This window comes from Debaryomyces fabryi, assembly GCF_001447935.2.
Source record: "Debaryomyces fabryi strain CBS 789 chromosome Unknown contig00013, whole genome shotgun sequence".
NCBI classification, from domain to species: Eukaryota; Fungi; Ascomycota; class Pichiomycetes; order Serinales; family Debaryomycetaceae; genus Debaryomyces; species Debaryomyces fabryi.
The window spans coordinates 10,382-22,670 of record NW_015385439.1 but is presented as its reverse complement, the minus strand read 5'-3'; the positions used below and the strand labels follow the sequence as shown (position 1 = coordinate 22,670).

The window sequence follows — 12,289 nt, the reverse complement described above, 5'->3', positions numbered from 1 at the left end:
ATTATTTGTTGTATAACTATTAAATTGTCAAAATATCATTATTTCTTTATTTTGTAGAAAAATTGAAAAACATTATCAGCAAACAAATCAAAAGAGTATATTTTCAACTGCTATTGTTAATAGGATTTCACTGAAGAAGATAAAAGGTTAGCAATAAAAGTTAGGTAGATACTACGTCAAATTATTTTATTAAATCACTTTGTTCACTTATAAAATTAACATGTAAAAACTATTCGCTCATATACGGTCTGTCAAATTTAAGATTTAATTATGCATTAATGGAACTACTTTCGTCGGACTCAAACTTGCTGAAATTTTCGTCCAGAATATCCTTTTCGCTATTATCGAGGTAATAGTTAGAAATGAATAAACTAGCAGCAATAAATTCCATGGTTGTTGCAAGACAGTATTCGTAAGCAACGAAATCTGAGGTGAGGCCTGCCCCATCATAGTTCGAGAGTTGATAGTAGTTCATTTTGTCTATGAAGATAGACAATATTCCAAATATACCTCTAACAAGCAAGAATGGTGAGGCTGCAAACAACAAGTAGATTGTGTGTCCTCTGACTTTCTCTCTGACGTACACATATACCAGAAGTAAAATTACAATAATAGTTTGTATGAGGAAGATGGCTTGTCCCGCTGTCCTCAACCCTTTCGACGTATTAATCTTGTCGGTCTCTTGGTCCCATCTATCAGTGTCAATTCCTGTCAACGTAGTACCACCACCAATAACAAGAGCATTTGCTGGGACCAATACCAAGTGAAAAACAGTTGACCACGACAAACAAGATGTATGCTTGAATTTGCTTGCTTCTTGCTCTTCTTTGCGTTCTTCTTTACATTTACACAACCACGATCTCCCATTTTGTCTTATCTGGCACTGGACAATAAAATAAAATGCTGCAATAATTAACGAAAAGTACCCTTCTGCAGTAAGCACCAAATATGCGACTAGCCATGGCCAATACTGAATTCCCAACACTGCAAACGCAACACCACATAATTGTCCACCCACTCTAAATATTCCAAATGCCAACAATGCCGTATATATGGATTTAAACCCTTTCTTTCTGACAACATTTATAGCCAACAAAAGGTACAAGGTATATAAACCCAAATATATACTGGCTGCGACACCTGAACTAGTTGATTCGAATCCCATGTTAGTATTATCTATTTATTATTATAAGCAATTTTAATATTATGAAATCAATTGCATATATCTAAGCTATCAACACAGTCTTCATTTAATGCAACCCTTACTTACCATTTATATAGTATTCCAACCTTTATGTGTATAAAAAAGAATTGGCATTTAATCTGCGCTTACGTAAGCGCCGTTTTTAGATGCGAAATCGTTCTATTGTTCAGCCGTACATTACAGTCACGAATTCTGTGGCCTCTTACGGCGAGATCGTAGAGCTGATCTATAGGTGATACATTTGGCTATGTTCAGTTATCTGTGGGGTTTATTTATGTAATTTATGGGGCATAAGCGGATGAACTTTTGAGTCTACTGCTTCATAGGACAATAGACTTCAAGAACATGTGTGTCATGCAATGGGTGTTTTCTAGAGGTAGTCTCTAGAGTCAATCACTCGAAGTTGCGACTAATTTGGCTTAGAAAACGACTGCGTTCTCGTAAAAACAGTGAAAGGAAATCCTACAGAGATTGTTAAAACGCAATACGTGACAGATCCCCCATCCTCGACTGAAGGCTCAGATTCTGCCTCATCTTCTGGATCATCTCTTGTTTGATGCACCCTGAAATGCGAATTCTGCGGAATTACACAAGCCTCAAGACACACGTTGAAAATTAATTCTGACCCTCTCTGAATCACGGAGATAATGAAATCTATCAGAAGAACTACTTTTGATTAATTCGTTGAGAAGAACAAGAAATCTTTCCGCCTACAAAATTTTTTTTTTCTCTACATAGTTACGGCAATTCACAACCTTTAAAATTTGTTCTCTAGAACTTGAGTAACAGTCTATAAGATGATTTTATTAAAATTAGTGACGGATAAAAGTAAAAAGTTAAGTAGTCAATAGGTAGAAATGAATTAAAAATAAAACTATTCACTCACAACATCGTTTGACCATATTTTATAAAGGGGCCTATCCACCATTATCAAGACCGATTCATGGCTTCTATAAACTTTCCTCGGACTCAATCTTGTTGAAATTGTCAGATTCAGATACCTTCAGATCATTGTCAAGATAATAGTTGGAAATCAATAAACAGGCAACAACAAACTCCATCGTTGTCGCGAGACAATATTCGTAAGCCACAAACTGCGATGTTAGACCTGCTCCGTCGTAGTTCGAAAGCTGGTAGTAGTTCATCTTGTCAACATAAATAGATAAAATCCCAAATATACCTCTTACTAGCAAGAATGGAGATGCTGCAAACAACAAATAGATGGTACGGCATCTGATTCTCTCTTTGACGTATACATAAATCAGAAGTAGAATTACAATGATCGTTTCGATGAGAAATATGGTCTGTCCAGCTGTACGTAATCCTTTAGACGTATTCACCTCTGATTGCTCTTCACTTAACCTGCTAGGATCGAGCCCAGTCAACATTGTACCTCCCGCAATGATGAGGGCATTCGCAGGGATCAAATTAATATGAAAGCAAAACGACCACGATATGTTGGAAAACCGATTCAAAACCCACGATCTATGCTTCTTCTCACCACTACCTTTCTTTTTTTGCAACCAAGAGCTCCCTGTTTGTTTTACCTGACTCTGAATGACAAAGTGAAATGCTGCAATAATCAACGAAAAATACCCTTCTGCAGTAAGAACCAAATATGCAATAAGCCAATGCCAGTGCTCAATCCCCAAAACCCCAAATGCAACACCGCAAAGCTGTCCACTCACTCTAAACAACCCAAACAACAACAAAATCCTATAAAGGAAGTGGAACCCCTTATGTCTGACCACATTTATAACCAACAAGAGATAAATTGTATATAACGCCAAGTATATACTTGCAGCAACTCCTGCACTAGTCGACTCAAATCCCATAAGTCTTTTTTAACAATTGATTTTCTTATTACGAACTGTAAACCGTAATGATTTCTATGTCTTCAGTTCTCCAGACCATCGTATATATTCGAGACCATGCCTTATATTTATATTGTATTGAACAGTAAGATATCCATATACGGCTTAGGTAATCATCGGACTTATTGACGTAAAAATAACTTGTTCAGCCGGATGAGTTTTGACAGTAGTGACCCGACGCGATCCGTTATCTTGAAATTTTAGGCTTAGGTCCCATTCGTCATGTTAGCTGGTGTACAGGGTGCTTGATTTTGGTAATAGATTCCACAATTTAACTTTCGGCATAATAGAAACAAGAAGTGCATAAAATCTACAAAAATATTATTTTCATTATAGGTGCAAAACTTCGAACTACCTTGGCTTATACAGTATTCTCATGACTCGATGGCATCATTTTATTGTAGATATGCATATTTTTGTATAATGTGGATGTCAAACAGACTTGAGGTCTCATTTTTTTTTTAGTAACTGCGGACTAGGTGAGACAGTGAAATCAAATATACCTTCAACTTTACAAGTTTCATGATTTAAGGAGACACGAACATCAATTAGATAGATATAAGTTAATCAATACACAATTGCACTTTTGAATTGATTTGTCTAGGCCTAGTAATTGATCTAGTAAGATAAATTTTATTGAAAACTAAAGATTGTTTGGCGCAGTATATAATTTTAATGCGAGCATGACTCGTGTAGACGGTACAATGAAAGAACTAGACCATTAAAATGTTCCGCAGTAAGACTACAGAAGGACTACAATAGTTAGGATCTTTTTGAAGAAGCTTTCCTTTTCGAACTCCTTGATCTTCTCTCGGTCAGCCACTTTTGCATCTCGGTCAAGGTAGTAATTGGAAATCAATAAGCATGCAGCCATAAATTCCATTGTGGTGGCAAGACAGTATTCGTATGCAACGAAACTTGGAGTTAAACCTTCCGCAGTATAATTCGAAAGTTTATAGTAATTCATCTTGTCAACATAAATGGACAAGATTCCAAATATACCTCTCACAAGCAAAAATGGGGAAGCTGCAAACAACAAATAAATGGTGCGACCTCTTATTTTCTCTTTGACATACACGTAAATCAGAAGTAGAACCACTAAGCCTGTTTGTAATAGAAAAATAGCTTGGCCCGTTGTCCTTAAAGCCTTAGATGTGCTAACATTTCCTGTTTCCTTTTGTAATTCTTCTGCGCTGGCCCCTGTCAAAAGTGAACCACCAGCAACGATAAATGCATTGGCCGGAATTAAAAACGTGTAGAAAATACTAGCCCACGACACCGACTTGGGCTTTTTGTCCCATTTTCCAACACTCATTTCCCCGTCGCTCTTTCTACGATAATCCTCTTTTTCGTCGCTTGCATTCTCGTATGCTTCTCTCTCTTCACTTCCATTCTCATCAATTTCCCTTTCTTCACTTGCCCCATCACCATCCTCAACTTCATCTCTATGATTCAGTAGCCACGATCTTCCCTTCTGCCTCACCTGACACTGCACAATGAAATAAAATGATGCAACAATTAATGTGAAGTACCCTTCTGCGGTGAACACCAAATATGCGATTAGCCATTTCCAATGCTCAACTCCCAACTTTGCAAATGCAACTCCACAAAGTTGTCCCGCTACTCTAAATAATCCAAACATCAATAATATCCTATAGATAAACTTGAATCCCTCGTGTCGGACAACATTTATTGCCAATAAAAAGTATGCAGTGTACAATCCTAAAAATATACTGGCTGCAACTCCAGCTTCTGTCGAATCGAACGCCATTGTAAATCTACTAAACTAATATTTTAACTATTATGTACCGTGATAGTACTATCTATTAAAGATATCTAAATGTAATGCTGTCTATATAAGGGCCTTGACCATATTTATGTTCCAAAGATTGGCATGCACCTAAGAATTATTATATAATCGTTCTTCCTAAAGCAAAAAACCTTAATCTAAGATTAGATCAGTACCACTTGAGGTTACAAGGGTGACAATAGGGAGGGGCAGTATCGTAAGTATAAATCTACTTGTAAGGCATAGATAATAGAAAGGATGCTATTGTTATACTCACGTGATTATTCCTAAAAAAAAAATTTCAATATCATCGCTAGTAGATTTAGAGGTGAATAGTAGAATAGACCCTTCGTATAAACCAGTTTGTAGTGAAGGAAAATGGCAGTACACAAGTCCAATGAATATGTGGATGACTCAGGATCAGACTCTGATGGAGAAGTCGAGTTCCAACCGCCAAAACATTTCCATAAATCAAAGCCAGCATCCAATATAAAAATACAGAATGATAAAGAAATCTGGTTGATTAAGACACCAAAGGGGTTCCCATTGAAGGACTTGAAGACTTTACCAGTCTCCTTCACCTCTAAGTCTATTTCTACTGGACCATCACGTTTCAATTTGAATCAGAAAAATTTTCAGGTCAATGAAGAGTTGTTAGGTACCGACACAGAAAGCTCGAAGTACGCCATCCTTACGAACGAAAGCAAGAAGAATTTCAAGATAGTAGGTCAAGATATCAGTCGTTTCTATAACATACGTGAAGCTGTGGATATTCCAGCTATTTCTATGGACGAGGTTATCAAGCCAAGAAAGAACATCAAGAAAATCAAGAACTTGAGAATGAGACATTTCCCTACCGGATACGGAGCTGAAGATTTTGACGAAGCCAAGCCTCAAGTTGGTGGTGAAGATGCTGGTGATAGCGAGAGCGAAGATGACGGAAAGATAGTCAAAAAGGCCAAGATAGAAGAAAAATCCAAGAGCGATAAGAAGGAGAAGAAGGAAAAGAAAGAGAAGAAGGAAAAGAAAGAGAAGAAGGAGAAGAAGAGTAAGAAAGAAAAGAAAGAAAAGCATCATTAAGGCTCTGGTTGAATTTTGCACCCTCTAAAGTCATAGAAACTCCTCTAAGGTCCAAGTTTTTGCATTCGTTTTGATTTCATCTTTTATCCCTTATCTCTTGAATCTATATTCATTTTCATATATATATATCTGTATGTATTGTACAATAAACCGTTTTTCAATATTAATCCATCAATATTAGTTTGCGCACTTGAGATCAAATACAAGAAAATATTTTAAATATACTGTTTCTATTATACAAAACAAAACAGTCATAAATATGGGAAATAAGGCATCTAAGCCGTCGAGGAAACTCGCAAATACGATATCGAAGAATACAAATACAAATATTAATCGTTCATCCAATATTAACCAATTGCCATCAGAATTCTTAAAGGAAAAGTACGAGCAGAATGCCATTCAAAAAGAACTTAAAGAACACCAAAAACAATTCACACCGGATGAGAGCCTCAATCAAGGTGACCAAATGCATATATTAAACCCTAATACCAAGTTTGACCCCAAGCTTTTGAATAAAAAGCTCAAAAATTCACAGCAAACCAAACCGCAAGCACCAGCACTGCAGAAGAGTCAACCACCCCAAATGCCGGAAGGAAAAGACGGATTTGACCCTCATGTTGGTTCTTATGACCAAAATTTCATCAATTCAGTTACAAATTTGGGTAAAAATATACATTCCACTACATCTGATTCACAGATAAACCCAAACTTTTCGGCATTAACTCAGTTAAAAAATCGTAAAACGTTATATGAGAAAGGACAGAAAGAACTAGAGACACAAATGGATCCTCACGGGCCTGCCTCAGCCTCTCAGCTTGGTGAGAATAAGGATGCGATCAGAACCATGATTCATCCCCGTACCATGGGTGCTATTTTAAACGATCTCAGAGATCCAAGAATGACCAAAGATAGGATCACTTTAGACTACCAATTACGTCCAGGGTTTTTGCAAGAACTTGGTTCTAGATTTAAGGTTGCTACTACGACTCAACCTCTTGAAGAGCATACGAAAGACGATGAGATCGCTCCGAAGGAGGCTCCAAGTAAATCCATGATGGATTTTAACGAAAACGACGAGTTGGCCGAATCAGTTGATCAAAATAGATTGAATGCATTGAAAAGTAGATTGGGTATGGATGATGAACCTGAAAACACCGATCCTAAGAAGAGTTGATGTTCTTCAATATATTCGTGTATAGTCTTGTAAATACTTAGTGTGCTCGGTTTGACGGATCCACGGACTCTGGGGTCAAAGAAACAAACGAATTGTAATTTTCCACACCGTACTTTCTTCTGTAATTATATCAATTAACCGAATTAAACCAATTGTATTGTCAATAATGGCTTCTGTATCTAAAAAGTTCACCACAAAAGAAATAATAACGATCTTATCGAAGTTTACTCCTTGCGATGTTTCTGATTCCTTGGTTCAGCATGGAATCAGTAACGGGGGTTACATTCCAAATTTACAAATTCGTTCACCAGCGACTGTCTCCGAGCAAAATAAGACGTCCGTAGGGCCTGCCTATACTGTTTTGTATGCACCAAAGTCTGATCCAAGACCCGCAATTAAAGAATCATACATCGATAATATTCCAGAAAATAGTATATTGGTAATTGGTTTACCCCCATCCTGCCAAACCACAAATGCCCCATACGTGACTGTTAACAATGCTCTCTATGGTGGTCTTATGTCTACTAGAGCCCAATATAGAAATGCCCATGGGTCTGTAATTTTAGGCAGAATTAGAGATTTAGATGAGCACAACGATCTTGGTTATCCAGTCTGGTCATATGGAGTAGGCAGCACAGCTCCAGGGCCTGTTGTAAAGGTAGTCGGGATCAATGTTCCTTTGGATATAACTGTTGCAGGAATCGACTCAAACGAAAATCTTAAGGTCAACCCTGGAGACATTATGATAGCAGATAAAAATGGTGTAGTTAGATTACCTGTTTCTGGACATGAGGGCAAAGAAGGACAATTAGACTTTGAATCAGTTATAGACTATATTCCCAAGAGAGTGGATGCTGATACGAAAGTAAGTGAAGATATAAAGCTGGGAAAGCCTGCTGCTGAAGCTCAAAAGTTTTGGCGAAGCAAAATTTAATATAGAGATAATTTATAGTATCGTATATTTATTCTTACAATTAAATTGGCAGTTAGCCTCCTATTCACTACGTTTAGTTCATAATGTAGGTATTAACGCATGTATTTGACTTCATATATAACAAAAGAAGATAGGCTTATCTTTGTGGAGTCCTCGCGCACAAAACGTCATAATGAAATCCAATCTGATTAAGTTAGTACTAGAGAGCAATAAGACCACAAATTATTAGTTTAACCTGTAACTATGCCTTTAGAATTAAAGTCAAGGGCCAATTCTGAGACTTATGAAGAAATCTCTGATAATTACGCTGATTTAAGGGTTACACTTATAGGAAATAATGATTTGAAATATAAATTGATCGGGGATACTAAGTTTATGGAGAGGTTAGTTCATGAATTCAGTATTGTTATCAACAAGGCGGTTTTGGACCCGAATTACTTCTTCTCCAATAATATTAACGAATTCTTGAATGATTTAGAACATAAAATCGTTGTGGTGAAAATCTTATCCTCATTTATCACAGAAATCAGTCCGAACAACAACCCAAATATTTCAACCAGTTTGAATGAATTCGAAGGACTAATTCAGCCAATGATTTCTTTCGTGTCATATTTCATTGAAAAGTTTGCTCCTTTGATCTATAGTCATACATTGGATGATAATTTGGTCCATACTCTCGAAATAATGGTTGAATATTGTCTCGATATATTTGTTGCTCTTTTTAACAATAAAAGCTATGGTACTTTGTTTGAAAATGATGGAACAAACAAATTATGGAGATTTATTACTTCATTGCTTATTATTACGTACGATGCATCGGACATTTCTGAATTGATATTGACTAAACTGTTGAAATTAGTGCCGGTATTACTTAATAATGCTAGATCACGCACTAGTATACATGAGCCATTAGTTACACTTTTATCTACGCTTTTGAAGAGGTTATCAAAGGAGTGCAAAACATTGTGCCTGTCAAATTTCCCTGCAATTGAATTTACCCCAGAAATAGTTAACAGAGCCGGATTTGAAGACCCTAATTTACCCAATCTTGAATTGAATCCATATATTTTTAGAACGAAAGTGAATTTATTATTATTGACTGATTTAATTACTTGCACTGCTCAGATTTTCAGTTTTCTGAATGATAATAAATATGGTCTTTTTATTAACTCATTACTAGATGTTGACAAACAAAACCAAGATAATGCTTTATTTCTGCCCGATGTCTACCTTACCATGTTGTTATTAATCAAGTATGAAAACAAAGCATTGAATTTAGCTGCATTGAATTTGGTATATTTTCATTTGAATAATTTAAAGCAGTATTCGAATCAAGCTGATACTGAAAAGAGAGAGGAGTCAATATTCAATAACTTTAAGAAGATCACTCCAAAGTTAATAGAATTATTAAGCTTAGATGACAATAAATTTGTCAAGCCCACAACATTACCGATATTTTTATTATCACCAACTAAAATATTAACCAATTTAAGCTCACAATATCCTTCTATCAGTGATGAATTGAGAAAGAACAATGTAGACTACAAAATAATGAAGGGTTTGGAATTACGGTTTAAGTCTAGTCAGAAATTAAAGTACTTCAGACTATTGAAACTGAACTCTCAAAATTGTACCAAATTGGTGGATTTTACGGTGATGATGAATTATCTTCAAGAAACAAATTTGAACAGTCTTAGTGATTTGCTTTTATTGTTAAGTGTATTCACAAGCAAGAAAGAGGAATATCGTGAAAGAGTTGTCAATTACAAACTTACAGATACTAAGTCAAAACACCAACATACATTTTCACAAATGGTGTTTGAATTAATTGATGATTATAGGTTCATACTAATTCAAATTCAATTAGTACATAGAATACTATATCCTAAGGACAATATTAAGAAATTTTCAGAACAAGATATTCCTTGTTTAAGTAAGAATTTGGGCGTTATGATCACTTTAGTTAATGATCCAGCTTACACTAATGTTCTTTACTTGATTAGGTCGCTTTCTAGATCCGTTGCATTATTAAGAACATTTTTTGTTGATTGTAACTCGATTGTCAGCGAAATTGATATTGAAACAAGCTCAAGCGACATTGCTAGATCAAGATATGCCAGAGATAGAAATTCTTCAAGTGGTGGCTTTATAAGTAACATTTTGCAAATTCTTAAAGGGAATGAAATTTCTAGTAAACTTATTCAATTTTTCTGTAATTTTAATTCTGAAGAAGATACTGGAAAGCAGCTTAATAAATCTCAAATGCTCAACAAATCTATTACATTAGGGACAATAGCAAACTTTGTGCTTGATTTTAGCTCTTTCCGTTATAATATAGTTAATGATGAGGGCTTTTTAAAGAATTTATCAGTTATCTATAAAAACTCGTTGGTGACAAACCAAAATATTTCTGCAGGTAAAGTCGATGATGAAGAAATGTTCCAGAAAAATACAATACAATTAAGTATTTTACAAATCTTGAAAAATTACATGTACAATGAGAATCAAGAAAATAAAAAAGAGTTAATTGAATATTTTCCAATATCGATATTATTCGATAAAATAGTATATGGGGTGGCTAAAACCGGGAATATTCCTAGCCATGGTATTGGAAGCGAAAGCGAGGAAATTAAAGGCTTGAAATTGCAACAGAAGATTGTAGCTTTTGACATTCTAAGAAATTTGACCGCGGGTTCGCCATATTTCAGTCAATATTTAATCGATGCATATGACAATAAGTTGGGCGATGATGTCAAAAGAGAAGATAAGCTTCCATTAAGTTGGGCAGATTTTGTCATTGAGAATATTACAAATTTTGAAAATTTTGAAGGAGTACATGAACGAGTAAATCTAAAGAAAGAATTGTTCTATGATGATTCGTTTTTGTTATCCTTGATGGATAATAATGACTATGTGTCATTGGTATTGGCCATAAACTATATCGAAGACCACAAGTTCACAAATATAGAAAAGTTTAGAGAAAGATTGCTTCCGAAAGAATCACTTTTGAAAGTGTGGAAACGGTTTCTCAATCTTAGTGTTACCGAGGGGTTTGAAAGCCAGTTGGATTTCAATTCGAAAATTAATATCAATAATAATCTTAATTCGATCAAGCTAAGCATTGTGTGGATCATAATCAACTTAACATGGAAAAATGATGTGTTCGAATATACCTTCCCCGGGACAGAAAATGAACCCAGAAGAAGTGAAGGTGATCACTACAGAATTTATGATACGGTAGAGAGTTCGCCCAATAGAAGAACCAGCTCAGCGAACGACCGAATTGATATCGACAATTCGGACGATTCAGACAATGAAAAGAAAGAGGCAAATGACGACAACGAAAACAGCTCCAATCGCAATAATCATAGTGATGCTACGAGCAATCTTATAGTGGGGGAGTCGGATGAAAAGGTTACTACTCCCACCGAAAGAGCAAAAATATTGAAAAAATATGGGTTTCTCGAGGTACTCGACAATCTCATCGGGCAATTAGGAAATTACGAAAAGACTAATAGAAACAATTTAGATAAAGGATACACGGGACAGCGATTCGATTACTTTATGAGCAATGACTTGCTTGAAAAAATCAAAACTGCTCGCTACCAGATATTCTCGCTTGAATCCGGAGGCCATATTAGTTTCAGACCCAGGCAGACAAGACCCAGCCAGCAGATCGATCGCACTATAGCACAACGGCCCTCATCAACTACAGCAAGTAATAGTGCTGCTGTTACGGCTGCTGTACTTGCAGCAGCGGGTGCTGGGTCGGGGACCAGTGCAGTACCTAGGTTAATCGCAAGACCCGATGTAAACAGAGGCGGTGAAGGCTACGGGTATGGTTCGGACGAAGATTTCACCGATATCTCGCCGAGTGCACCCAACGAGACGCAGGTTAACGACGACGAGGATATGGAAAACGTAGACGACGACGATAATGATGATGATGATGATGATGACGACTCGATCGACGAGGATTGGATTCATTAATCGTTAAAGCAGTGTTTTCGCGGTTGGGCCGGTCTCATCAAAGTTCTGAGCCCTCTAGCTCTTCTTACAAGGAGTTCTTGAGCAATGCTATACATATATAGCTGGTTAATTAGCCTTTTGCAGATCGTTGTGCACAGATCAACCATCTTGACCCAACATTATGCATATGTCCATATATGCCGCGGTATGGCCGTTTCCGCAAGATTTCCGCAAGGACCCGCAAGAATATGTCGGTGTCCTCGGT

The 12,289-nt window shown here is 36.4% G+C and overlaps 7 protein-coding genes across 7 annotated transcripts; 4 read left to right on the top strand and 3 right to left on the bottom strand.

Moving 5' to 3' along the window:
• Positions 1 to 268: 268 nt before the first annotated feature.
• AC631_01050 (uncharacterized protein) lies at positions 269 to 1,165 on the bottom strand (the record flags this gene model as incomplete). Its single annotated transcript, XM_015609880.1, has 1 exon — positions 269 to 1,165. One exon carries the CDS (start codon positions 1,163 to 1,165, stop codon positions 269 to 271), a length of 897 nt encoding a protein of 298 aa, XP_015469255.1.
• Positions 1,166 to 2,154: 989 nt separating this feature from the next.
• On the bottom strand, positions 2,155 to 3,039 carry AC631_01049 (uncharacterized protein; the record flags this gene model as incomplete). The annotated part of the gene is made up of 1 exon (XM_015609879.1): positions 2,155 to 3,039. One exon carries the CDS (start codon positions 3,037 to 3,039, stop codon positions 2,155 to 2,157), a length of 885 nt encoding a protein of 294 aa, XP_015469254.1.
• Positions 3,040 to 3,820: 781 nt separating this feature from the next.
• AC631_01048 (uncharacterized protein) lies at positions 3,821 to 4,849 on the bottom strand (the record flags this gene model as incomplete). The annotated part of the gene is made up of 1 exon (XM_015609878.1): positions 3,821 to 4,849. The coding sequence occupies one exon, from the start codon at positions 4,847 to 4,849 to the stop codon at positions 3,821 to 3,823; it is 1,029 nt and encodes a 342-aa protein (XP_015469253.1).
• Positions 4,850 to 5,245: 396 nt separating this feature from the next.
• On the top strand, positions 5,246 to 5,947 carry RPA34 (DNA-directed RNA polymerase I subunit; the record flags this gene model as incomplete). Its single annotated transcript, XM_015609877.1, has 1 exon — positions 5,246 to 5,947. The coding sequence occupies one exon, from the start codon at positions 5,246 to 5,248 to the stop codon at positions 5,945 to 5,947; it is 702 nt and encodes a 233-aa protein (XP_015469252.1).
• Positions 5,948 to 6,206: 259 nt separating this feature from the next.
• On the top strand, positions 6,207 to 7,121 carry AC631_01046 (uncharacterized protein; the record flags this gene model as incomplete). The annotated part of the gene is made up of 1 exon (XM_015609876.1): positions 6,207 to 7,121. The coding sequence occupies one exon, from the start codon at positions 6,207 to 6,209 to the stop codon at positions 7,119 to 7,121; it is 915 nt and encodes a 304-aa protein (XP_015469251.1).
• A 166-nt stretch (positions 7,122 to 7,287) lies between these two features.
• AC631_01045 (bifunctional 4-hydroxy-4-methyl-2-oxoglutarate aldolase/oxaloacetate decarboxylase) lies at positions 7,288 to 8,055 on the top strand (the record flags this gene model as incomplete). The annotated part of the gene is made up of 1 exon (XM_015609875.1): positions 7,288 to 8,055. The coding sequence occupies one exon, from the start codon at positions 7,288 to 7,290 to the stop codon at positions 8,053 to 8,055; it is 768 nt and encodes a 255-aa protein (XP_015469250.1).
• Positions 8,056 to 8,298: 243 nt separating this feature from the next.
• Positions 8,299 to 12,045, top strand: AC631_01044 (uncharacterized protein; the record flags this gene model as incomplete). The annotated part of the gene is made up of 1 exon (XM_015609874.1): positions 8,299 to 12,045. The coding sequence occupies one exon, from the start codon at positions 8,299 to 8,301 to the stop codon at positions 12,043 to 12,045; it is 3,747 nt and encodes a 1,248-aa protein (XP_015469249.1).
• Between the last annotated feature and the right edge of the window lie 244 nt (positions 12,046 to 12,289).